Below are 27,806 nucleotides of genomic sequence, written 5' to 3'. Positions count from 1 at the left end.
AATACTGAAGAATTACAGAATTATAGGTTAATTTATTATAAAGGTTCAGTACTTGAAAAGCTGCTTGAGAGAATACAATTAAAGGTGTAGAGAATTAATATCATTTAGAGTAAGGAACAGCTCCTAAACAGATGCTGTCTGTTTGCTGTGATTTTGTGTTTGTAATAATCCATCAGTGGATTTTTAAACTTTTTTTCCATGAACATATTAGAAGATTTTTATTTGGTCAATATACTTCGCTGGCTTAAAGCTCTGGCTTTTTAGTTTGTCTGTATTATGGGACAGTGAAGTATGTATTTTGACTTTGTCCTTCAGTCTTCCAGACCTATTTCAGACACAGATTTTTGATATTAGTCTTCTAAATAGTTGATTTTCCTAGGAAAAGTATATTTATAGGATAAAAGTTTGTGGAAGTCTATAATTTATTAGTGGAATTCTCCCAGGCTTTTGGAATGGTTTCTGTAACTTCTACTTATTTTTTAACATAATGAGAATAAAAAATTATGTTAAACAAAGTTCATATTTTTTTCACAACAAGAATATTAAATTTTAATTCTCCCCTCCCCCCCCCACCACCCTGGAAAGAAAAAGAGATAGCTGACATTGTATTTAAATTGAAATAATTTTTAGGAACTTGACTTCTGTGTTCGAAAAGCAGTTAAATGCCAATTGTCACCTGCATTCACTCTTTTTCATTCTCTGCAGCATATGTCACTTTAGATTCCTTTTTTTGCCCTAGAAAAGAAGAGGGAATAATTGGAAATGTATCAAGATAGTTTGAGGGGCCATCTTTTTGAGGAACATATCTAGGAAAGCTGTTCTTTCACTATTATGTGCTTTGATTATGGAAAACAGCAATGATAAATGCTATCTGTGCTATTTGTGGAAAGTATATACGTGTGGCTACTAGGTGAGCTTTTCCACAGACCACAGGAAAGGTATGCATATCATGGAGATGTTATGAAGTCTTATATGTCATTCATTGCATTTGTGGAACCATTCTAATTGAAGGTCATGGTGTAGGTTTAGAGAAATAGAAATACAGAAATATAGAAATGTTTAAGGAATCTTGAATAACAGCAGTTGTTAATAGTCCCCTTATTGCCTAGGCAAGTCCATTTGTGTTTTCTTCATATTTTCCTGAAGTTTTCTTAGCTTCTGGGCCCTAGGAATTGCTTGAAACTTTACATGAAGCTTTTAGTACTTGGGAACTGCTGCTCTTCCAATGTGCACAGTAGGGTTATTTCAAACACATCTTGATGACTTGGCCCTATATTGCCTAAAAGTAATCTAGAGTTCTCACTAATGATTTCTGCTTGCTGCCTAAAAATAATCTAGAGTTCTGGGTAAAGACTTCTGCACGCAACTTCAATCCTCTAGTGTAATGTGTTTTTCTACAGTAGAAGTAAAGTTATCAATGTTGTTGAAAAAGTTTTGCTGGCCAGCCTAAAACTTTGAGATGAGCTTTTTTTTGGAACTCCCATTTTTAGGTGCATTTCTTTGACTTAATTTTAGAATTAAAACCTAGTTTTCATTCTATCTGTTTTTTTCCTGGGGGGCAAAAATGATAGAAACAACATGAGATGGATATTGCAAATTTTAAAAGTATTACAGGAAAGATGAATGTGATGTAACACCAAGTTCTGTGATAGGTAGGGTAAAGCCCATTTCATAAGTACCTCTCTTGACTCCTAGTTGAAAACTAGTTGATTATTTTTTAATGTGCTTTTACATTATATAATAATTAATGATATGTAGTCTTTAAATAATAATTATTGCATATGAGCAGTCAGTGGATAATCACCAACTTAGCTGTCTGTTCTGCTGCTATTTTTTTAATGCCTTCTCACTTTAGATTACTTCCTATTATACATCTGCTATGTATTTTTTAGGACACACCTACATTCATGGAGTCATGTATCTAGAAATTACTTAGTCCATTAGTCATCATGCTGATCAGTACTGACTCGTTTTTTTCCCTGCCTCCCTCTCTGCCTGTATCTGCCTGTTATCTCTGGTCATACACCCATATTTTAAACTGTTTAGGAGAGAAATTACCTTTACGTTATTATGTATCAGTAACTACCTTAATGGTACTCTGATCCATGGCTTTGGATTCTAAGTGTTGTCACAACCTGAATCTGTGTTAAGTCACGCAGGTGACTGACTGCCTCTAAATGTCCATGGAAAGTCAAAGTCTCTGTATATGGCTGCTGCTGTCACACAGCAAAGAGGATAATAGGGCCATGTGAGTTAGACTCCTCAGATGATTAAAAATTCAAGGTAACTGTTACTATGGTGGTAGGAATTTATATTGGAAAAAAAGTGAGTACAAGGAAATACATAAGAACTTTTTGTGATTAAACATGAAAGGATCATTTTTACAGATAGGAATTAGTTACTTTTTATTTGAGCATTTATTTAGTGTGTGTGCTAGAATTAGTGAAATCGGTAGAGAAACCTCTGTATAATCTTCGCTGCGGAAGAGGTGGTGGTGACTCGCTAAATGGCACTTCCACATCTGAGTCAGATCTGAACCATAGTCTCAGCATGATGTTAGTGGTTCAACATGTAGCTGGGGAGCTCTATTTTGAATGAGATATAGAGCTCAATATCTGTTTGTTAACAGTTCTTAAAGACCCAGTGGCTGATTTCTTGGCTGTATGTAAGTTCCAGTTGTCACTTGTTTCATTCTTTTTAGTGTATCTTAATCTTCCTCTCTGCTTTTATAGAAAAAAAAGGGCTTTGACAACAGAGAAACAAGAGGAATTGAAGATGTCTGTATGGTTTATAAAGTTCTACACTGTTGAATACTTTTCTCAGAATTGTAGTGTCATTGTCATTATTGTTGCAAAGCTGCAGAACATTCCAGGAACCCTTTGAGTTTATTACATTATCCTGGTATCCTACTTTACAGTTGTTCTGTGATAGCTCATATTTATGAATAAAATAAACAGAATCTCACAAAAACTTGCAAGCCATTCTTTTAAGTCTTTCAGCCTTTCATATGCTGAGTGTTCACACTGCATTGTTGGATATTTACGTAAAACTGTAGTGTTTTACTCTCAGTTGCTCTTTCACATTGATACTTTTTTACATAGGGATAATAAAAAATAATATGTTTTATAGAAATAGAAACATAATATACAAACTATAAAAAGAACATATTATTCATTTTTCAGGAATATAAGTTGGCACTTCTCTACTGCTATGAAAGATACCTTCAGCAATTTGTTTCTGTAAACCTTGATGATATCATGGATGATGTGCATCAATTTAAATCCACCTTTTTTCCATATGGTTTCAGAGATAAAAATGTTGCACTTACGGTAGGTTGTGGGTTTTTTTTCTTTTTTTTGGTCAAAGACATTAACATATTCAAAGTAAGTAGCTTATTTTATCCTCCCCTAATGTGTTTTATATTAATTATATATTAACATTAACTAATCTTTATTAATTTGGTGCTATAAATTGTATTGAGATTTAATGGTCATGTGCATGATATGAACGTCTGGAGCTGGGGTATATTTTTAAGAGGCTATAAGTGCTTAATGCTTTTGTGGCATAAGCCAACCACTATCAACTTAATGTTAAAAAAGGCAGTTTTCTCTGAACTGGTTATTCTGTAACTCTTTACAGCAGTTTTTGCTCTGAAATAGTTGCTATTATCCACTGTCAGAATTAGGATATGGGCAAAATTTGATAAATGTACTGCAACTGTAGACATTTCTGTACTGTATGATCTCAGAACTAGGCAGAGTGCAAGACAATTAAAACACTGTCCTGTAATTTGTACCATTAATGCACAAAAATGCTACAGGTAAAAAAGCTCATGATAGTAAGCAAAGCAGCACTGCATTACCCCATGTAGCTTATTTGCTTGCTATGAACAAAAAATGCAGAATGCTGGATAGTTCTGTAACTCCTTTAAGCTCTGGGAAGCTGAGTGACCTCAAGAGTGTGTTGGAACCCCTTTTTTGTTAATTGCTTGTTGAGGTAGGGACTTGCAGTATATCTTCTATTACCCAGGGAAGAAAGTGTTTCAGTAGATATAGGGGGAATGCTAAAAACGTGTTAGATTTTACCATAAGCAGTTTTTTGCTGAGAAGGTCTATCTTCATACATAGTGGATATTTCAAATTAACTAATGCAAGTTACTCTGTGATCAAGAGCAATGAACAGAAACAGTAAGCATCTCCTGTGTATTGAGGTAATCAAATTCATATTCCTCTAGTCGGAATGCAAATAGGTGTTTAGAGAAGAGAAAAAAGCAGACAGTTTGCTTAAAAGCTAGGAGCAGATGTCATGATAGAAGAGATACTCTGTATAATTTTTTTGTTTCTCGGTTCAGCTTCCTAGAAAGACTATGATGAAAGACTATGTTAATCCATTTTAAAAAAATGTTTTGTAAACACATTTGAAGTTCCGGAGATACTTTCTTCTGTTTCCTGTATGTCTGCCTAGACCTTGAACCAACACTAGTGCCAAATGTTATCATGAGTCTATACTAAATGCCTGTTCTATAAGTTTAGAGACTGAGATATCCATAAATTTTCAGATATGGAATCCAATTTGACAATGATCCCTAAAATTGGAAATGGAAAATGATAATGTGTCAAATGATTACCTCTAAAGGCTTTAGATGTAATTTTTTTTTTTGCGAGGTTTCTGCAGCTAGCTTTTGGTTTTTAGTATAACACTAAGAAAATCATTGAAATGGAGTTTCAGGGCTCGAAACTTTCAGCTTCAGTTAATTAACTGCAAAAAAAATATTATTAGGTTAGTAATCTTCTGAGAGGTTGATGGGTACTGACTGGTCATGTCTCACTTAGCTCATTTTCTCACATATTGATTTGTTCAGATGACGCTGTATTCCAGACAATACTGTGATCATGTTAGGTTAGGTATTACAAGGAAGAGAGGGACCAATCCATTTGTAGAAGAGAAAAATAACAGATGAGAGTGAGAAATAAGATATTGGTGATACAAATGGAGAAGTCCAGAAAAGTTAAGACTTGCCTTAGTTTATAGATAGATCTACAGAGAAGCCAAGAGTTAAAGCCAGATTGTTTGAATAGCAGTTTAATACCTCATTCTCCCTACACTCCTTTCAGCAGCCCTAGTGCACTATGTGCATTTTCATCCTGTGACACAGTGGAAACTGATTCAGGCTAATGGTACAGCAACCCTAAAGCTTTAGCACTTTCTCTGTATTCTAATGCTCATTTCAATGTCATGCTGATTTTTTTTCTGATATGCTCGATCTTTTCCAACTCACCATTTCGTTGTACTTTGATGATGTGAACTGACATATGCTTGTATTTTAATTAATTTTATATATGTTTCTGTTTGTTTTAGTTCCATGCTTTGCAAGCAAGAAATGTTTGCATTTATCAGATGCTTTGCAGCAGAGACAGAAATCTCCAGAATCAAGAGTCCCTGCAGACTTGTTTAGATGTCTTGACCTCATTACGACTCACTATGCAAGTGGCTCTACCTCAGGAGAATTTGTGTTGGCTTATCTACAATGGTACATTCCTTTGCTAAGCAAAGCTGTGGAGGGAAACTTTTGTACATGTTCTTTAAGGTCAACCTAATGGTCATGAATAAATCTCTAGTTAGCCTTCTAGTTAGTCTTCACTCACATTAGGGGTTTTTTTTGGTGTTGTTGTAGGAGTTATTTTTGTGTTTTGTTTGTTTGTTTGTTTTTCTAAAAGAAGGGACTTTAAGATTGAAGTTTCTACATAGTGTGCTTTTTCAAGTGAACTGTTGTAAAAGCAACAGCTTTTTTATCGTAACTGTTTACAGTGTACTAATAAAAAGAAATCTAACAGCACAGTAAGGGCATTTTTTGAGTGAATCCTGATTAACAAAAACACCCTCAAGATTTTTTTTATCAACAAATGTTTGTGTTTATGAGTTTGTTTTGGTTTTGGGTTTGTTTTGGTTTTTTTTAAAGTGGATTATAGGTCTAAGAGTAGAAAGTGATTGCCTGCTGTTACGTATTTGTATTTTCTAAAGTACCTTGAAGGCTACAGTTAGTAATAAAACTATTTTAAAAATACCATATGAAATTTAAGAATTGTAATCTCTATATAAGCCTTTAATGTGCTACTTGTAAATACTTGAATTAGGAAAAAGGTGAAGAAAGAATGGAACTTCTGCAGACTAGATAGAAAGAGAATGATGTATCAAGATTTTCATTTCAGGAACAACAACAGTATATTTTTGCTTTGAAATGCAATGTTATTTAGTCCAAAGTCAAAATGCTGTTATGAATGTGTTATGAACTGACTATGGTCAATTGTTGCAATATAAATTGAGGAGATAATATGATTTAATTTCATTTTAAAAAATTTACTTTCTCTGAGCTATAATTTGTCAAAATTCTTATCCTGTTTTGCTGGGACTGCCTTTGCCATCCCTACTTTTGAGGTGTGTGTTTTATTGTCTGTTTCTATGGGAGAAGAATTAAAGTATATTCACTTGCCATTTTTACATCCCACTACCTGTGTGCAAGACAGGCCTATGTACCTATCCTAGCCAATAATCTACTCTAATTAGAATTAGGCAGGAACTCAGATTTTCCCGAGTTCCTGAGCATTTTTCTGCAATTTCAAACAATAGATTTTGTGCCTCATTACACATTTGACTGACAAAAAGAAATCTTCATAGTGCTTGCTCCATTCGAGCTTATTGGCATAATAACACCCTTCTAGCTATGACAGTTGACACTGTGATGCCTCCTGCTGCCACAGGTGTCCCTTTCTGAACATTCATACAGACAGAAGAATAGGCTTTTTTTCCCCCCAGAACTGCAGTGTCTTTTATACTTCTCAGACTGATTTTTGAAAAGCAATTTTATGACATAGCTTAAGTTAAGTAAATTTTTGACAGGTTTTTATTTGTAAGTCACTTTGATGCTCTTGAAAACTCAACTTGCTATCAATTTTCTTCATGTCACTTATCATATTTAATATCATGTAATAGTGGTGTTGTCTGCCAGGCCACTGCCATGACAGACTAAAAGAATCATGTAAGGTAAGGTCTGTGAGGAGAGGTAGTATTTTGTTTTAAAGACCCTGGCATTTGGGGATGAAAAGATTTTTCTCTCCATCAGTTACTTAATAAAAATTTGATACAATACATTTTTAACATTTCATTCTTTTATTGTACTACTTCATTATGTAGGTATTTGTGAAGCTAATATCACCAGAGAATTTAATGGCTTCATCTTCTCTAATTGAAAAGTTTTTATAGAAAAATCATTAGTTTATTTTTTGTTTTTTAATGAAAAGAAACAGTAGTTTTTTTTTTCTCTGGAAATAACAACCTGGACAATAAGAAAAGCTTTCAGTTGGTTAACATAACAAAATTTCATGTAGGATGATAGAATTTATCAGGTTTTTTAATTTATTTTAATTTATTTTTGCAGGTACTGTTTATATTTACACCATATGCAGACATTTGATGACGATGGGTCAGTCTGCTAAGGTATGGCAAAATAAATTAAAAGCCTTGAAAAATTTACAGGAGTTTGGAAAATGCACCTGTATTTTGTATAACACTGTGCCCTGATGTCTCTATTTCATCATCATTGCCAAGAGTACTACTTGATCACAAGGAAATAAAATGTCTCGATTGCAAAGTGGCCGATTTCTAAGCCCTCATGCCTTCAGGAGTCTGCTCCTTTCTCAGCTGTTGAATGGAGCCCGGAGTAATGTCTTGCTGGACACTTAGATGGCATGTGTTAAGCTGTTTGAGAGGATTCTAGGTGCTTTGTTTTGGACAGCTATGCCGTGCCCCAAGAACTGGTCTTTTGTTTCCTAAAATGCGGAAATGTACTGACACCTGGTGGCTGGGTTTTTTAGTTGAAAATAGTTGATAAAAACTGCTTGGCCTTTCCCTCCTGCCTTTTTCTTTTTGACTGAATGTAATTTTTGTTTGTCTTAGCTTTACTCTTTTCACCTAAATCTTGAACAGAATATGATTCAGCCTTAACACAGTATATTTCCTTATATGTTGGTTATATTAATCTCTCATTGAGCAGGAAAGATTTTTTCTCTTTGAACATCTTTTATTGAAATGAGAAGTGATTAAGCACCTCCTTTAAAGTATTCAGGTTCCTACTATACAGGAAACAAATGAGTTGATTGCAGATATTTCAGGTTCTTTAAATTTAGACTAAAAGAAAATCTGTATATTGACTTAATTTAGGACTATGGTTGTGCACATTTTATATACCTCAGGGAACAGCTGACCCAAAGAAAATAATAAAGAGAAGATATCATTCAATCAATTTAGTAGGACTAATTCTTAAAATAAGACTGTTGATCTTAAAATGAGACTGAGACCGTGTTTCTCCACCAGTTAAGAGCCGAAAGTCTAGTTCCATGGTTATAAATTAATCTAGGCCCAGGCTGTCACCAAAGAAGACAGACTCCATTGCATCCCAAATAAGCTTGCTGATCTTGTTGAAAACTGATCACTAGAGCTGCCAGAAGGGAGAGGGATAACTGTCAAGGGAAGAGCAGAAGAGAGAAAAGGGCAGGACCTCTGTCTGGTAGCAAGGCTATTGTGAACTGGAGTGGTTAAGGTAGTTTAGAGGCCAAAATATAATGCTTGACCACAGTTTCAGATGGAAAAAAGCAACGCTATGCAGGAGGTATGCTTGAAGTCAATAAAAATGTTAAAAATTAATACAATTTCTGTGATTCCCCCCTGCCCCCCTCCCCTTAATTAATCCTACCAGGTGAGGATAAGTCTTTGTATCTGTCCTTTAGTAGTAGGAAGTATATTTATGTAGGTTAAAATGCATTCATTTTGAAACTGGATTTCTTCAACACAGGTTCTGGAGTACTTACTGTGGGCCAGTATATGTATGGAATCATCCATTCCACTCTTATCTGTACATTATTTGACATGGAGAGCCACCTTATATACTGCAGTTTCTCAGTGTTATTTTGATTGTCAAGCCAGCATTCATGGAGAGGTATCCCTATTTACCTTATGTAACATTTCAGATGCAATCAAATGAGAAACATTTATTTCAATATTCCTGCTTATTATCAGATTGTATGCATTTAGAGTTCTGCCAATATTCCAAATTTTAACTGCAAAGTGGAGATGTGTTTCCGCATGTAAATGAGTATATCAACAAAGTTAAATGCAATAGTACTTTGTAATACACTCACAGTCACAGACTTCTAGCATTAAGCAGTGGCCAGCTCTAAAATTAAATACCAACATTCAGAATATGAACACAGAGTATCAATTTTTGTTTTTCAATTCTTTGGACAGGTATTTGCTCGCCGTGGTCTGATTAAAATTGATGAAGTGAAGCAATTAGAAAATATCAGTTCTTCCCCAGAAAAATCAGAGAGGAAAAAGATTTTTAAAGAGGCCACTCTAAAGGTATCATCCTACAATTTATTATAAACAGGTAGAGTAGTTACAGTCTCTATGAACAGAACACATAACATAGTTATTTACTTACTTTTTTCTTTGTGTCAGATGTCAGTAATGATTTTCAAAAGAGCAGTATATGAATCCAGAAGAAAGTCGAAAAGCTCTCAACGTGGCTCAAGAGTTAGCCCAGAAGAAGCACTGCATGTAAGTCTAACATTTTGTATAATCCCTCTCTTTATTTACCGTTTGCATGTGATGAATATGTGATATAATTCTTCTAAATACACATGGTGCTATACACAAGCAGAAAGTTTTACTTTTTCAGTTCCATAGTTAGCAGAATTTATTAATAAAACTCAGAACAAACTCAAAAGAGGGGAAGATGTAGTAATTACTACTTTAGAAAATTATGAGGAGAGATCTGCTTAGCTTTAAACTACATGGCCTTAATACTCTCACTCATAATTTCTATTGTATTATTTTTGAAGTAAAATGCCATGCACTGGGGCATCTCGTTGCTATGAAATTATTACCCTTTTTAAGTACTGTATCCTCCAAGCATAAGGCTTTGCTGTGCTTTTGAAGCATGAAATTAATAACAACAATATATTTTACAGTATGTTATTTTCTGTTTGAAACGTGTACTTACTTTCTGATGGAGAACTGTTTTGAAAGAAATTTTGCTCTGTTGTTACTCAGTTTAGATGTCACAAGGCTTAAATTATCTTTTCTTACTTAGCTGCCATGGCCTCGCACTATTACTGAACGGCTGCTGGTGGAAATGTTTGATGGTGCCGCAGCTCAGTTCCTTGCCATCCTGGAAGCACTCTCTGATAGTAGCAGGAATGTCTTGCACCCTCATCCACCTGTTCCCGATGAAATTGAAATTCGTGATGTCATTTCAGAGCTGTTTTTTGCAGGCCTCGAAATCCTCTCAAGAAACAGCTTAAAGAAGCAAAAGGGTGTTGGTGAGGAGCCTGGACCTCTGTTTTATTTTATTTTTTTTCTATTAAAAAAAATAACTTGCCTGAAGGCATAGATTTCATTTATAACAATAGCACCTGTAAACACAGGTAATCTTTCTTATCTTCATGATATGTGAGATAAAAATCGGAGTTGATTCTGTGGTCTGTTATATCAGTAAAAATCTGCAGTAGTTTATGCATATATTTTGTAAGTAAACTGGGGTTCACTTTCTTTGTAGCAGCCTTTACAGTGCTGCACCTTGCATTTATGGCTAAAGCAGTGTTCTTAATACACCAGTGTTTTACTATTGCTGAGCAGTGGTTGCACAGCATCAAGGCTGTCTATCCAACCCTCCTGTGCCCTGAGACCAGCAGGTTGGGGGTAGGCAGGAGGCTGGCAGAGGACATAGCTGGCACAGCTGACCTGTACTCAACAAGTGTCAGTTCCATAAAACATTGTGTTCAGCAGTAACACCTGTGGCTAAGGGAGAGGATGGGAGCACTTCCCAAGCAACTGCTACACATCCTGAAACCCTGCTTTACAGAAGGTGACTGAATATCTGCCCATCTATGGGAAATAGTGAATAAATCCCTTTTTTCACTTCACTTGCAGTCATACCTTTGTTTTCTCATTAAACTGTATTTTATCTCAACCCATGAGCACTCCATCTTATTTTTTCCCCCATCCTGTTGTGGAGTGGGAGTGAGAGAGCAGCTGGGTGGGGGGTCTAGAAGCCAGGCAAGGTCAAATACCATGGTGTTTGATTTTGTTGGTTTTGTTTGGTGTTGTTGTTTGTTTGTTTGTTTGTTTGTTTTCCCAAAAAAATAACTCAAAGATTTAAAAACTTGAGAAAAACACTGGACTAGATGGTTCCTACCACACCTTTCTTGCTGGGCTCTGGGCTGCGTATAGCCATAGGTATAGAAATATTTTGTCATTTTGTCAAGAATTTATAGAGACTAAATACCCTTCAGAATGATATTTTCTTTATATGTTTACTGGCTAATTAGAATGTAACAAATCAAAGACATTATAAATTGATTTAATGAGTTGTCTGTATTGAAGGTGGAGCAAGCAGTGGCACCAATCATTTTGGTAACATTAATCCATCATCAACCCTTCTGCAGTTGATAGTAACAGGTAAGCTAGCTTTGAATTTCAAAATATTCTGTACCCAGTGATGCAAATGTTCAGTAAGCAGAATTAATTTTCATGTTAGTAGTAGTTGTATGCATAAAGGGACTGCAAAATGGTGTCCACCATTGGAGTGGTTCTGTGCAGGGCCAGGAGCTGGACTTTGATGATCCCTGTGGTTCCCTTCCCTTCCCATCCAACTCAGGATATTCTGTGATTCTATGAGATATGTTTGTTTACACATGTAATATTAAGATATTCAGAAGGGATTATGTACATATATCATTACAGTTTTCTTAACACAAGAATTATTTAAATAACATAGAATAATATATGGACATCGTAATCACATACTGTTCAGCATTTAAGTTCCTCTAGGTAGGTTAATGCCCCTCAACAATAGTTGAAAGGCCAAATTCTGCAATGATTTCCTGGTACCTTCTTACTGAAGAGAAGTAGGATGCAGTAACACAAAGATTGTTGAGCTCCTTGGACCAATCATTGTGCTGCTTTGGAAATCACAGCTAAGTGACATTACTAAGTTAATACTGCTAACATCTTTAGCTGAGTGACCATGTGCCCAGGGCATATGATAGTGACTGTGGTATATTGCTAGGACTGCAGAACACTGCTGAATAAATATATTAGCTGAGATATTTGCTTGGAGTTCCAAGGACCATGAAGTCCCTTTTCTGCCTTGCTAGGATTTGGATAAACTTGAAGAGTGAGAAAATAGGCTCCCTATGTATACATGAACATTTTCTGACGCAGTAATGAGAAATGTTTAACTATCTTGAAAGAAATTTTATGTGTTTCTGTGTAAATTTTAATCTAAATTTCTGGCAATAAGGGTCATTATGGAGTGATCCCAGACTTAAACTCTTCCTGCAACAGAAAGGACTAGATCCTTGGTATTCTGTACACAGTTATGTTAATACCAATAATAGTACAGCCTCTTTGGAATGTAACAGGACATTGTGATATGGTTAAGCGGGCATGGTGTTATTCGGTTAGAAGTTGGACTTGATGGTTCTTGGAGGTCTCTTCAACCCTTTATGATTCTGATTGCAGATACATCATTAAAGCAGCATGTAAGCATAGACATTATCATGAAATAATAAAGCTGTCATTTCTTGTAGAGCTATGAAAGCATCCTTCAAGAATATGCTGATTGTTCAAAACACATGGAATTTTATCTTTGTATTTATCAATACCCAAATTATTAAATTAAATTAAATTAAACTTTAAATAAACTTCTGAATATATATATATATAAAAGAGAGAAAATATTTTTGTCATCACTGCAGGAGAAAAGGGGGTGTCTGGAGATGCTGCTGTGAAATTCATAAAATTAGCTTTCAGCTATGAAGAATGGGAAGTGTTTGATTCTGCTGTTCAACTTGTTGTTAATTTTCTTCAGGTAATCTGGATGCTTTTTAGACATTCTTTATTTAGTCTTTTTTTATGATGGTAAGTATTCAAAGTACATATCTTAAAGACCAATTTCTGTGTTTTTTTTCCTCTCAATTAGGCTCAAGATGACCCGACATGGAAGAAAGCTGAAATGGAGCTCAAGCTTCTTACATTGATGCAACCTTTACTATTTCCGAGAAAATTTGAACGTGTTTCTTCTGTTAGTGAAGATAATAGCAAAGAAGCTAGCACACCCCAAGGTTCTGAAAAGACACAAACATTTAGAGGTGAGTGTTACTCAGTTATAGTTGTGTTTGAATTTAAAATATTTCTGCAGCAAGAGATTTTGTTAATTATTTAAAAAGTATGTAATATGGTGCATACAGTATTCTGTGACAAAAAATAGCAATTGAGAAACTGCCACCTATCAAATTTTGTCCAGTTTTCACTTGTCAAAATATGACTATACAAGACTCCTCCAGTGTGAAATGCATGATGGATGTTAAACATGCATCAAGTTATAAGCAAAGATATAAAACAAATGGATGTTTTCAGAAAAAAAGGGTTTTTTTTTCCTGTTCTTATATTTGATTTATGCAAAATTTCTTTCCATAGAAGCAAGAAAAACTTGTTAGAGTAACTGCAGTTTAATTCTATGACAATCAAAAAACCCTGCAAATTTCTTGAAAACTTTCTGTTACCTAAAAATAGAAATGCTCACTTTTCACAGAAGTGAGTAAACTTGGGAATATCTATCCCTGCTGTATTTACTGTTTCTTAGACCACATTATCTTCTGGCATATTTCAGTAAGTCAGTTCACTCAGATGTTTTCAAACATAGGTTTGTAATTAGATATAATGTCTTGCCTGTCCTTTTCTTTCTTTTTTTATAAACATTGAATGTAGAGGGTTCCTTAAAGCATGAAGAGCCTTATAACGATCTTACCATTTTGGCAACAACAGTGTTTTCCTGTGTTTCCACATCTCAGCAGGTAATAACAGAATTAGAGACGTTTCTTTTAAGTGTATCACTTAATTTATGATTAATGCATATAATTGAAGACCAAAGGAAACAGTTGGATGATTAACAACCTGTAAGAATATAAAAAAATGAAAAAATGTACTTACAAAATTTGATCAATTTGTGATTAAAAAATGGTTTAATTTTCTAAAATTGGTGCTAGGTAATCAGGCTACTTAAAAATGTTTAATATATATTAAATCTATTTGGAAGACTATAGAGCTGATTGCATGTTTCCGCTTATCAAGCAGAGATCAAATTTCTTGACGTGTGTTAGATTTAGGTAGGCAAATACGCTCAGCTGTAGAAAACATTTCTGCAATACTTGTAGAAATGGAGGCAGTTACCCTAAGGAATTATGTCTTTATAGCAGCAGTATGTCTGCAATTTAAGGTTAATTCTCACTGCAAAAAATGCAAAAGAAGCAGCAACAACAACAACCAATGAGAATGGGACTCTCTGTGCTGAAGAATTAATCCCATTATACCTCTGATTGTTTATTCCCACTTTTATGTTACATCCTGAAACTGAGATTTCCCCTTAATGTGCTACTGAGAGGGGAAAACCTAGTGTTGTATATATACATGTATATATAATGTCTTCATTACTAGCATTTACATTGAAATAGTTTGTGATCCAAAAGACTAATGAAAAATTTTCCTTAGAAAAAACCTGTTCTTCTAACATGGCATATGTCTTAACTGCAAAATTTATTTTAGATATAATTTGAATATTGACACAATGTGAATACAATTAGGGCACACACATTTTTAGCATTAGGGTAGTATATTCAGTCAAAATACGCTGCCTGTGAGGTAGCTGTACCTTTAGATAGCATGATTTGTCAGTTTTCTAACATGACTTCTGTATCATGGAGGCAGTTACCTAGATTTAAACTCTTCTGGTTCTTCTACACTTTCTCACAAATCTCTTTGATACCTAATCTGTCCTTACTCTCTGATCAGAATGTGTTTTACATGGTGTAGATGGCCTCTATTGCCTTATAAAATGTGCTAATTAGGAGGGTAATTGAATAGAGATTTGAATTTCTTAATTATTCTCTTCACAAGATGCAGATGTCGTTTAACATTTCTTTCAGTTGTTAGATATTTCACTCCAAGCTTTTTTTCTAGTTCTTTAAGTTGTTCTTCTCTGCTCCATCATCTGAGATGCACCAACAACCCATGGAAGTACTCTGTCAATGCAAAAAAACCCTATTAATTTAGATTTTCTTCTGCAAATATTTAAATACTGTAATTAAAAAGAAATAAAATTTCTCCAGAATGTGTTGATTATTATAACATTTCACAGATAATTTGCTTTCTCGTGTAATTCTCATTTCACTTCTTTCCTTGTCTGTGTTACTTTTAAGTGCTTGTCATAAAAAAGAGAAATAAAGCTCCCAAACCTCTAAATCCACTTGTATTATTGGGAGAAGAAAAGCTTGGGTGGTCTACCAGAATTACTTTTTAAAAATATTTCTTAAGCTTTCAAGATGTTGTCAAAATGTTGTCATTCCTTGGAAGAAAATTACATATGATAATGGTTTATTTACTTATGTTGAAAAATGTTGAGACTCTTGATATACTGGGTTATTTGTGTGTTTGTATGCCTACCTGTTTCCACAATTATATTGTTTTTTTCTTTCCAGAATGTCCATCCTGACAAAGAAATACTTTTTGATGTAATAATGTATTTGTGGCAGAAGTGTAAAATGGAACTTCAGCAAATCCAAACAAGTGGAAGTGACTACTTAGAATATATCCACAAATACAAAGCTTACCAAGTACTCCTTCATTATAATGTATTTCTCTTAATATGAATGCAGTCTATTATAGTTAAGCCAAGATAAAATACTGGTATCCAGCCTAAGTACATTTTCTTGTGGTGAAATGCAGATACTCTTCTTCACTGAAAATAGAAATTGCTTTGAACAAACTGGGCTCCCATGTCAGCATCAAAATATCTCTTAGTCTTTTTGCGGTAAAGTAACCCATTCTCTACCAGTGGGCCATGGTGTTAAGAAGCTAAAGTAGTGAAAGCATTTGGGCATAATAAAAGAAGAAGCATTTGATATGTTGTGGCAGAAAATATCAATATATTTCAAGGAAGTTCTCTAGTGGCAAAAACCTTACAGCTTAAGACAAGGCAGAGGGGAGTCAATAGTATTTGTCCCACTGGACAGAGTCACAGCCTTACCCTGAACTTTTCCTGAGACTGAGAGGCTCTTGGTGAAGTGCAGTCTTCTGAAGATAATTCATACTGGTTTCTCTGGGCTGCCAGTTGATGTTAACCAAACAGTTCCAGGAGGAGTTAATTTTGTGACCTGGTCCCTATAGTAAAATTGTTCAGAGATTCACCAAGAGGTAGTGTATGGTTACTTTCCTCTGTATGTACAACAGTAGCATTCAGGTCTCTTATACTGTTTAGGTGGGAAGATACTGGGATAAATGAGAGGCATATGATCAAATCTACTGTAAGAATTACTACACTATACCAAGGTATAAAAGTTGTGGCTGTAGAACATTCATAAACCTTTCTCAAAGGAATGGCAGGAATGATAATATTCTAAAATAAAAAAAGTCTGCTCTCTGAAGAAACAGGGGCTATGGAACAGCATGAATTCACCGTCTTAATCTGGGGGCATTCAGAAAAAGAAGACCAATCCAAGAAAGGAGTTGTGTGCATGCTCATGAATATTTTTAAACAATTTTGAGTGCAAAACCGTATCTACCTCTGTAATACATAAATATCTTCCAAAAATTTGTTTTAACTCTGCCTTGATTCTTTTTCTTTCCCCTCCCCCCATTTTTAGTGGGTTCATATACTCTGGATAATAAATGAAGTAATTGAGAAGAGCAGCATAGCAGACACGAATGTAATGTTTGCAGAGATAACCTTATGTCTAACTGAAGTATTGGAAAACATAGCTAATTCTATGAGTGAATCTAAGAAAAAAGAAGGTAAAGCTTTCAGCAAACATTTGTTTTTCTTTCAAGAATGACTTTCAAGATAGGAACTTTTCTGAGTTGAAAACTTTGACAAACATAGGTATTCAAAAAATGTTGTAAAGAGATTGTTGAGAGTGGAATGATAATTTTTTGCACAGAATTTCATCTGTAATTGGAACTAATGAAACCTGATTTTCATAAGATTTATGCCTTTTTTCCTTACGTTTCCAGTTATACCAGAGTAACCCCATTTTGAATTACACCTCTTATTACTCGCCCTCCCCAAAGCTCTATATGTGTCTTAGCCCTTTCAGAGTACCCTCAGATCGCTGGTACGTTCCCTGAATATTGGCTGGGCAGAAGGCGGTACGTGCTACAGCTCATTTGGAGCATTCAAATGCTGGTTAACTAGTGGCAGGTCAAACAGAAGAGGAAAATATTGAGGTCATACTGAAACTTTGCTTTTACTGGGTCATCAGTTTGGTTTTCTTGATTTTTTCAGCCTTGATTTTTGTATAGGAATTCAATTGTCTTTGAAACTGAACTTGGCTGACACTATTGGGATATAATGCAATCACAATTACATTAAAAACCTTTCCTTCCAAAACCTGACTAATGCTGTAAAATATGAATATTTAGACACACTCTTAGAAGTTCTCTGTTATTGTGTATTTTGGAATATGTATCATAGTTCTCATAAATGCTTTACGGTAACTAGAGAGTAAATGTTAAGGATCCTTTTAGACCATATCTAGAAACAGAAAGGAATGACAATAGTTTTGCTCTTTTGAAAGTAAAAAAATCTTGGAAAACTACTGTTCATTATAAAGGTAGAGTAGATATTATTTTTGGTGGTGTTATGAAAATGATACTGTTCTCAGGGAGACTGGAGAAATCCTCTTTTTAGAACCACTTCTATTCTTTTTCATTCAGTTTAAATATGTCTTCTTGGAGGAAAAAAAAACCTGAATAGATAGGAGCCATTGGTCAAAACAGGCTGACAAATAGCCAGTTAAACACATTTTTATGCTAAGTCTATTTACTAAATGGAGCGAATATAGATTTTCATATTTATGAGAAAGAGATGGTGAACTAGCAGAAATAAGCAGGCAAAAGTGGAGTGACTAGAAGGTTGTCCCTCTGAAAGGGTAAAAAATTGATTTACTTCAGCAAAGAAATGAAATTAGAGGGCTGCAACCCAGAACTGATAAATTGCTTCCTCTTGTTTTGAAAAAGAAAGCACAAGTCTGAATGCATTCTTTATAAGTGAAAATAATTTAAACAATCAAAGTGAACATTAAAAGGTGATAATACCACTTAGAGAAATATTAAATTGAAATAGTATATGTCATAAAAATATGACCACCTATACTTAAAAATGCTTCTGTAAGTAAAATTAGCATTAAACCCACTGTGAATTAGATAATAATAGATTTGAATTGATTTCAAAATGGAGAATTGATATGAATGCTACAACAATGTGAGGAACTACAAAATGAGTCCAAGTTTTGCTGGCTTAGATCTAATGTTGGTGTGAAATATAGGGTAAATTTAAAAATGCAAAATCATTGGATAATCATTTCCTGTATTAGTATAACTGGACATATTGTAGCTATGTGTCTAAACCCCAGAAAGCTTTTCAAGTATCAATATAACTACCTCTTATAGTCAAGCACTGAAGAACTGAATTATTGCCAGACTCTTAAATTAGTAGTAAAGCTAATCAAATGGAACTAAAATTTTCTGAATTTATTTAATTTTTACTTCTGATTTTCTTCCTATAGAAAAAGGAGAAAGAAGTGCCTCTCTGTCACAAGATGAAACCTGTGATATCCCTGAAATACTGATGGTAACGTCTAATTTATCTTCATTAATATGATGATTTTGAATAGCGTAAGAATATTTCCAGGACGTCTCCTACATATTTCTGCTTGAAGCTTTTAATACAATTTTATATTTAGTTTTACAAAGATTGTTTCACACAATCTTGCTAGTGCAGAGGAAAAAAACAAAGATATTTTTTCAAATGAAATAAAATTTGAAAATTTTCCCTGGGTCTTTTTTATCAATCCTTTATATGGCAGAAGTTTTATTTGAAACTTTTACAGCATGGTCATACTGTTTTCTGCTATACACCCTTTTTTATGCCAATGTGTAGTACCAGCTTTAAATGGTTTAATAGCACATTTTTTAAAGATGGTAGAAATTTTAGAGCTTGCTTCATTTAGGAAAATATTTTGGGTTGTACTTTCACTTCTTTGTTTCTGTAAGGGATGTATGGAATAGATGAAACGTCTTGAGTGTCCTTGCTTTGTTCAGTGTGTTAAGAGCTCAGCACTTTGGAGAATTGTCCAATCAAATGATTTACTAAAACACATTAAGAAGGAAAGATATGTATTAGTCTGAGGATTCAGGAGTTTTGTCAATGATATATCTAATGCTTACACACGGAGAAGGCTTAATTCAGCAACAGTCTACTTGAAGGTGGTATTTTCTGAAAAAATAGTGTTTTCTTAACAACATCTAATGGAACATTGAAAAATACTGTGTTTTCAACTTAATTCCTTAAGTTCAGTTTCATTCTGCTATAAGCTAACTCCTGGTAATTTTTTTTTTTTTTAGAGCTGAAGGAAAATCAGTCCTACTTGAAATTTAAAACATTGATATGAGTATATGAAAGCATGGGGAGCAGTGCCTATGTAAAGATTATTTGACAAATTTTAAACTTCGGCAGCTAAAAACTATAGCAATTTACTTTTGATAGTCCATGTTACAGTTTTTAATGCTGTTATCTAATAAAATGTGTTTATATGTGTTTTCATTTCAGAAAACTCCTACGGAACAATTACAAATTGCTTACAAAAGTCTTGAAAAAGCAATTAATGGAATGAATGCATCTCGGTTAATGACCCTTCTACCAGATGGAAAGTCAATATTTGACAACTGCTGTACAAAGGTAAAGTTTACGAAAAGCTACACTGCAAAAGAATCCATGAATAATATATTGTCTTTTGATGACACAAACGTCATATTTTCTTTATACTTAGGCATTTTAGTACTAGCAAATGTACCTTGCCTTCCTGCCCCATGTAAGAAGAGAATAGAAAAAATAAATCTCTGTTTATTAGTGTTGTGGTTTGACCCCAGCTGGTAACCGAGCTCCACACAGCAGCTTATTCAATCCCTCAGAGGGACATGGGGGAAGGGTAAAACTGAGACAACTCGTAGGTTGAGATAAAGACAGGTTAATAGGTAAAGCAAAAGCTGTGCACACAAGCAAAGCAAAACAAGGAATTTATTCACTGCTTCCCATGGGCAGGCAGGTGTTCAGCCATCTCCAGGAAAGCAGAACTCCATCACTCATAACAGTTACTTGGGAAGACAAACACCATCACTCCAAACAACCCCCTCCTTTCATCTTCCCCCAGATTTATATACTGATCATGAGGTTGTATAGTATGGGATATCCCACATCCCATACCCCATATGGGATATCCCATCCCATATGACCAGCTAGGGTCAGCTGTCCTGGTTGTGTCCCCTCCCATCTACTTGTGCATCCTCAGCCTGCTTGCTGGTGGGGTGGTATGAAGAGCAGAAAAGGCCTTGATGCTGTGTAAGCACTGCTCAACAATAATGAAAACATCCCTGACATTATCGATACTGTTCCCAGCACAAGTCCAAAACACAGCCCCATGCCAGCTGCTATGAAGATTATTAACTCTACCTCAGCCAAAACCAGCACAAGTTGAAATAGCATTTTTCTCTTTCAGTAATAAATTATGAACTCTTTTAAGTTTTCTTTACAATTTTCTTTTGTAATAATTATAATATATAGATTTCTTCTATAAATTAAAATAGAAATACTTTTAATATTTATTGCTTGCAACAGTTTATTATTAAAATTAATTTTTGCTGTTGATGTGAGTTCAGATTTTCTAAGTATTATCATTCTACAGTAATATGAATTTATTTGTGTGGATTGGTAACACAATAAAATGTATTTTTCTGCAGTTTCATCTTTATTATTGATCCAGTTTCCTATTCATGCTCAGATTTTGTCTAGTTTACTCTCTCCATTATCTCTGCTTCCTCTGCCTGGTCATTCTCCTTCCGACCGTGCTTTCTTGATTGATTGCATATTACACAGATATGACAAATTTCAGTGTTTGTCAATGTACTGAGATAATATCAGTGTTAAGAAAATGCAGTAAGCTAAGTAAAAAAAGTTTGTATTTGCTTAATTGCCACTTCCTATTTATTAGGTGGACTCAAATGATCAGAATTTGAATTCTGTTTTGGGATGTGGTAACGATAAAACAGGAACAGATAATGGTTTTGTAGCAGATTTACACCTGGAGCTCATTCAAGCCCAACATCGAGTAGCTGTGAAACTTCTTAAAATTACACAAGGTAGGTTTCAGTAAAGTTAAATAATCTTCATAGCTTGATTAGAGTCCTTTTGTTAATATATTTTGAAATACTAAGAAATAAAGGAGTATCTGCTTTTTGAAGAGGAGCTGATGTTGGGCAGTTTGTATGCCTCATATAGACAGAAATAATGTACGGAATTTGCAGAATTTAGATTTGCATGACACTAGTCTCTAGCCTCTACTCAACCAATGGGAGTTAAACTTTGCTACAAGTAGTGGATTTCATTCCTAGACAGTTTGTTTTTGTATTTTAGTTATTAACTGTTACAGTGCCAGTAAAGAAAAATGGGGGGATGTTCTGCAGACTTTTTTTCTGTCATCTCGTTTTTCTCTCTAGAGAATGCCTTGAATATTTAATTCAATGCTCTTGGTAATTTGAATTTCTACTCCTATAAAGTTTTCTTTATATCTTTTCAGTCAGTGGCTATCCCACTCTTGCCAAGTGCCTTCTGAAAAAACTCTACTTGTTCTCTCATTCTTAGTGTTGTTTTGTTTTTTTTTTTTAATTAAAAACTAGCATTAGTTTGACACTGTAGAGCTCCCCTGTGCCCTGCTCCCTATGATGAAACAAGAGCTCTCTTTTTCTGTGATGTTAGTATAACTACTAGTGATGTTAGAGCAGGAGGGTGGAATATTTTTAGTGGCATGATCTGTCCAAGAAATTCTACTTGAACCAAAGAGAAGAACATGAGATGGAGCAGAGCTTTACTACAAACTACATATTAATCCCTCTCACTGAATTTTTCACAATAGCACTATCAAAATAAATAACTTGGTATTTCCTTCCCACACAGGTGGTGAAGTGGATGACAGAAGTCTTAAGTCTAGTAAGTCAGATGTGAAGAATAATAAAGATTTCCACTATTTAACAGGTAAGGCCTATTAATTAAGATTTTAAAAGTATAATAAATTATTGCTGCTGTTTTATAAATGTCTTAAAATATCTGTTTTATAGAGGCACTTATAATGAAAAAAATAAAAAGGAATAAGCTATCCAGAGCAATCTTTTTGATGCAAAAGGCTGCGCAGAAGTTCCCTGAAGAGTTAACTAGTACTTCCCAAAGGCAGCTACTGGAGGTAATAAGAAATATCTTATGACAGAAATTCTTTATTGTTATCACAGTTTTTCATGTTCTGTGTAATTAAGTCAGGGATTACTCCTTCTTAAAAAAGAAGAAAAATGGAAGGAACTTGAGGAACAGTGTGTGTTTTTAACTTCTATTGTCAATTTTTTTCATGAGAAGTTTCATTATAATGAAAGAATAAAGTGACCTTAAAACAAGGAAAGAGCGCATCCCCAAAATTTGTGCATACATGGAGATTTCAGGAAGGAAGATATAGTCTTTCTTTCTACACTTAATCACCCAGACTTTGCAGTTATGAATGTGTGCCTTGCCAAAATGTCACGCAGTTTTCCTTATTGTAACCGTCAACATTGTTCATTTTCCAAGATCTTTAAGTTGTCTTAGAATATACTTTGCTGGTCACTTATTAAATAAAAGTTTCAAAATTGGAATTTTGAAATTTATTTGGGCTAGAAGTTCTTCATAGTCTCATTTCAAAGTCTCTTGAAATCAATGAGAGTCTTTCTACCGAGCTTTGTACCAGCATCTGTCCATGAAAATTGCCTCCTCATCAGGAGGGCTTTAAATTTCTTTATAGCCTGTACAACAGATAACAGAATCTACAGTTTCCAGTATATAGTAGATGAAAGAGTATTTTAAACAAGAGGATACTGGAAAGTGTTTTTCTTTTAAGTGCCACAAATTTGGAAGCATGATGGTTAGTACATATATCTTTTATGTTGGAAGAATTAAAAAACTGGATTAGAAAAGATATACATTAAAAATCTCTCATATATTTGTAGAATATGTTATTTATGAATACCAGATGTAGTGATATGGTATGAAAGTTGTAACTGTACTCACCAATGAAGATGTAGAAGCAATTTCCAAGAAATGTGTGATTATCCCAAACAAAGATTTGCCAAGGCCTTACACTGACCTTCACTACATCTTGCTTCTGTTCACTTTTCACCAAGAAAGATGTAGATAAAAGAATATAACATATCTGCAGCTATTTGCCAGAAAATGTAAGAATTCACTTTGTCTGGGCAAACTTAGTATGATCTCCTTTGATATTACATGCTCAATTAATTTTCTTCCTTGAGGTAGACAGTGCTCACTTAATAAACAGCAAAAACCTGGAAAACAACAAAACCTTTCTTTTCATGCTTTTGCCTTTTTTATTGTAGAGCTCTATATAGAATTACTCATATATTTTGGTCTTTTCTACTGTACTCAGCACATATCATATAAGTCTGTTGTTATTATTATATAGCAAAATAGGTAGCAGTTTATTTTGAAGAGCATACAAATAACCATTTCTCATGCAGTAAACCACTGTACAGGTATGGATGCTTCTCACATTCTCCTCCTTTTTCTTAATTTCTACATTTTATTTCTTTCCTCTATTTTTGAAGTACAGAAAATCAGTCTAACCACTGCCACAGCTCCTGCAGAAATTTCACAGATTAGGTTTTCAGCTTTCTCTCAAATAAGAGTTGATATCTTTTTTGTTTCTTGTTGGAGCTAATCACTGCTTGGCACTAATTGCTTCAAGATTATTTGTAATCATTCTCTTTTTTCCTATAGATTCTTCCAAAATTGGATATGCCTCAACCCTATCTCTTTCATATGCAACCCTGCTTTCCGTAATTGTGAAATTAATCTACATATGAAAGCCTACACAAAGTACTGTTTATCCTGATTTAGAATGTAAGATGATACAAAAATCTGTAAAAGTTTTCTACATAGCAGTGAAATTTTCTATGATAATTTGAAAAGTACTTATGAGTGCTAAATCTCTCTGATTGTTATATTTTAATAGTTTCTCCCTTTTGTTTTAATTTATATCATAGACAGCATTAACTTTAATTGAGCAAGTTGAAGCTGAACAAAGTGCCTTGTATCACAGTCTCAAAGAAGTTATGAGCAGCAAGAAAAAAAGCAGAACTCCTCCTCCTCCTCTTTTACTTTCTAGATCACATTGTTCCATGACATTTAAACCAGCTCCGTTCTCTTCAGATATTCAGGTAATGTTTTTCATGATGACTGCATGAGAAATAACTAAAAAATACACAAGAGGAAAAGTTGTTTCAGCAGTGCTGTAGCATCACATTTTTCTCTGTTCTTAGGAAGATTATGTTATTCTGACTTAAGTATCCTTTTTAACCCCTTTCTTTGAGTCAATTGTGACTCACTGTTTTGATCTTCTGATTTATATGAAACTTTCTTAATGTAGTGCATCATGTTTCTTGGTGCTTCTGTTGTCTAACACTTATTTATTCCACTTACCATATACTCCTAGTTACCTTCTGAAGAGATGCAAGACTGTTGCATCATATGATGCAAGAAAGTACCACGCTGAAGTCTCTGTTTATGAAGTGTTGAAGTGACGTAGTTCAGGTGGAAAAGTTTACTTTCTGTTGAACATGTAGAGTCACAGAACTATGCAGATCATAAGGGATTTTAGGAGAGGTCTCTAGTCCAACCTTCTGCTCAAAGTAGGGTTGGCTGTGAGATTAGACCGGGTTGCTCAGGGCTTTATGCAATCACTTCTGAAAACAAGAGATTGAACAACTTCTCTAGGCAATGTGTTCCAACAGGGCAACATGTTCATAGGGAAAACTCTTTATCGTAGGTTCAGTTGGAATCTTCCTTGCTTCAGTTTAAGTCTATTGATTTTCATCCTCCTAGCATGCACTACTGTGAAAAGTAAATGGCATCTACTTATCTCCCTTCCTCTGCTAATCAAGTAGTTTTGTCACAGAGGCCCATCCTGGTGATCAGATGTGATTTGCCTTTGGTAAATCCATGGTGACTGTTCCATGTCCAGAAAGGGTTCAAAAAGGCTGAATACACTAGCTACACTCAAATCTTATTAATAATGGTAAGAATGCTTCTGTGAACAGTTGTTTTATAACTTGCTGTTTTATTGCAGTTTTATTAGTAAATTTCAAATTAATGACTTAGGGAAAAGTTAATCCTTTTTATCCTTAAGGAGTATAAAATAAAATAAAATAAAATTTAAAAAAATCTTTAAAATTCAGTAGTTCATTTGTTTTAGTAAGTTTTCAAACTTCATTTTGTTTGATACAGGAGAATGAATGCAACATATTGGGCCACTAGATGGCGGAATATGATTAGTATTCTTATATTATTCTTATATATTATTATTCTTGTAATTCTTATATTCAGATAGTCTAGAAGAATTAGAAGAAATAGAAGATTTTTTTTTCTAAAGTTATGTTGAGCAGACATGAAAGGTATTTCTAATGAAGAAATTATTAACTGGATACTTAGGATTACTAGTTTCTTAGCATAAATGTATACCCAGGATTTAATTGGACCTATGTAGTTCTTGTACTAGGAGTCAGAATATCTCTAAAATTTTCTGGTATTAAAGCTCTTACTGAAAATAATCTTCTCAATTTCAATAACTCCTTCTGAAAAACAGTCAGTATTCATTGTAAGACAAATTTTTTTAGAGCTCAAGAGCTCTTTCTCCAGGTGTGGAAATCAAGCAAGGCAGGATGGAAACCAGCATGGCTGAGCAAGGATCTGCACAGCCAGTGGAGCCAGGGACAGGTGACCTTTGGAGAGCAGAAGGCTATGGTTTGAATGTGTAAGGATGGGGTCAGAAAAGCCAAGGCAAAGCTGGAACAGGACTTGGTGAGGGACGTGAAGAATAACAAGAAGGGATTCTATAAGTACATAGGTCAGAAAAAAAAGGCCAAGGAGAGTGCACTTCCCCTGATAATCAAGAAGGGTAAACTGGTGGTGACCGATATGGAGAAGGCTAAGGTACTCAGTGAGTTCTTTGCCTCAGTCTTCACTGGCAGTGAAGCTTCCCACTTGTCTCAAGTTCCTGATCCTCTGGGTGTGTGTGGGAGGAGTGAAATCCCTCCCACTGTAAGCAAAGAGCAGGTTAAGGATGGCTTGTTGAAGCTGATTAGCCACAAGTCTGTTGGACCTGATGATGGGCATCCCAGGGTCCTGAGGGAATGGGCTGATGTTGTTGCCAAGCCACTCTCCATCATATTTTAAAAGTCATGGCACTCAGGCAAAGGCCTCAGTGACTGGAAAAAAAGAAACATTGCTCCTGTTTTTTAAAAGGGAGAAAGGATGATCCATGTGACTACAGACTGGTGAGCCTCACCTCTGTGCCTGGGAAGATCACGGAGCAGATCCTCCTAGAAGACGTGCTAAGGCACATAAAAGACAAGGAGGTGATCCAAGGCATCCAGCACAGCTTTACCAAGGGCAAACGGTGCCTGACCGATCTGGTGCCCTTCTGTGGTGAAGTGATGGCAATGGCCAACAAGGGAAGACCGACAGATGTCATCTATCTAGACTTCAGTAAGGCCTTTGATACTTCGTTAAAAATTGGAAAGTGTAGATGATATGCCCAATGAGCTTATAAGCAGCTGAATGGCATTAAAAGACATTGATTTCAGTAGGAGCTAAGAACATGGCTTGTTTGGAAAATATTACTGCATCGCTTCATATCTGCATTTCTTTTGCCTGACTTTAAGGATCTGTCCACAAGTAGTTTGCTGAATCAGAACCTGATGCCAGCTTTAGAAGAATACCAATCTTCTCCATCAAATAACGCATCTAGGTGCCATCAAATCCACGGGATGAACTACAGAGTTTGTGCTTTGCGATAGCTTTGAGGAATAGTGTAGCTCGGGGTAGGGAATAGGACAGTGGAGAGTAATCTGCTTTTGTTGCCACTGTAGTTGTAGTGGGTTGACCCTGGCCAGATGCCGGGTAGCCACTAAAGCTGCTCTCTCACTTCCCTCTGCAACTGGACAGAGGAGAGAAAAAAAAACAGCAAAGGATTCATGAGTTGAGATAAGAGCTGGGAGAGGTCACTTACTGATCACCATCACAGGCAAAACATACTCAAAATCAGGATATTAATTGAATTTCTTACTAACAGGGTCAGAGCGAAAGAGTGAGAAGTAAAATGATCTTAAAAACACCTTCCCTCCGCCCCTCCTTCCTTCCATGTTCTCCCTCCTCCTCTCCAGTGGTGCAGGGGGACGAGGAGTGGAGGTTATGGTCAGTTGTTGTTTCTATTGCTGCTCAGGGAGAGGAGTCCTTCCCCTGCTCCCGTGGGGTCCCTCCCATGGGAGACAGTCCTTGATGGATCTCTCCAGCGTGAGTCCATCCCTCAGGCAGCAGTTTTTCCCAAACTACTGTCCCGTGGGTCACTCCTCCATGGGGTGCAGTTCTTTAAAAATGAGCTGTACCAATGTGGGTCCCCCATAGGGGCCACAAGTCCTACCCAGGAAAAAACCTGCTCCAGCATGGGCTTCCCTCTCCATGGGCTGCACGTCTCCAGTAGGACCGTGCTCCATCTTAAGGCTCCCACAGGGTCACAGCCTCCTTTGGATATCCACCTTCTCTAGCA

General features: G+C 35.3%; 1 protein-coding gene and 1 long non-coding RNA gene across 7 annotated transcripts in view; one reads left to right on the top strand and one right to left on the bottom strand.

Moving 5' to 3' along the window:
* Positions 1 to 27,806, top strand: part of CFAP54 (cilia and flagella associated protein 54) — a 105,749-nt gene that overhangs the window by 6,388 nt on the left and 71,555 nt on the right. For all 6 annotated transcript variants that reach the window (XM_064655400.1, XM_064655396.1, XM_064655399.1 and 3 more), the window contains exons 3-21: positions 3,183 to 3,329; positions 5,359 to 5,530; positions 7,436 to 7,494; positions 8,849 to 8,992; positions 9,301 to 9,414; positions 9,514 to 9,612; positions 10,148 to 10,376; positions 11,440 to 11,514; positions 12,816 to 12,928; positions 13,040 to 13,208; positions 13,828 to 13,913; positions 15,594 to 15,728; positions 16,758 to 16,905; positions 18,684 to 18,742; positions 19,721 to 19,849; positions 21,159 to 21,306; positions 22,121 to 22,198; positions 22,282 to 22,403; positions 24,247 to 24,420. In XM_064655400.1, the coding sequence (XP_064511470.1) occupies positions 3,183 to 3,329; positions 5,359 to 5,530; positions 7,436 to 7,494; positions 8,849 to 8,992; positions 9,301 to 9,414; positions 9,514 to 9,612; positions 10,148 to 10,376; positions 11,440 to 11,514; positions 12,816 to 12,928; positions 13,040 to 13,208; positions 13,828 to 13,913; positions 15,594 to 15,728; positions 16,758 to 16,905; positions 18,684 to 18,742; positions 19,721 to 19,849; positions 21,159 to 21,306; positions 22,121 to 22,198; positions 22,282 to 22,403; positions 24,247 to 24,420 (2,400 nt within the window). The remainder of the gene's footprint in view (positions 1 to 3,182; positions 3,330 to 5,358; positions 5,531 to 7,435; positions 7,495 to 8,848; positions 8,993 to 9,300; positions 9,415 to 9,513; positions 9,613 to 10,147; positions 10,377 to 11,439; positions 11,515 to 12,815; positions 12,929 to 13,039; positions 13,209 to 13,827; positions 13,914 to 15,593; positions 15,729 to 16,757; positions 16,906 to 18,683; positions 18,743 to 19,720; positions 19,850 to 21,158; positions 21,307 to 22,120; positions 22,199 to 22,281; positions 22,404 to 24,246; positions 24,421 to 27,806) is intronic.
* Positions 13,648 to 27,799, bottom strand: LOC135414536 (uncharacterized). Its single transcript, XR_010430714.1, has 3 exons — positions 27,681 to 27,799; positions 16,142 to 16,275; positions 13,648 to 14,013 (listed from the first exon to the last, which is right to left on the bottom strand). It is a non-coding gene; the product is annotated as an uncharacterized LOC135414536 (long non-coding RNA).

The sequence above is a fragment of the Pseudopipra pipra genome, chromosome 5 (genome assembly GCF_036250125.1).
Source record: "Pseudopipra pipra isolate bDixPip1 chromosome 5, bDixPip1.hap1, whole genome shotgun sequence".
Lineage (NCBI taxonomy): Eukaryota > Metazoa > Chordata > Aves > Passeriformes > Pipridae > Pseudopipra > Pseudopipra pipra.
Note: the sequence above shows the minus strand (reverse complement) of the source record. Positions and strands in the feature narration are given on the sequence as shown.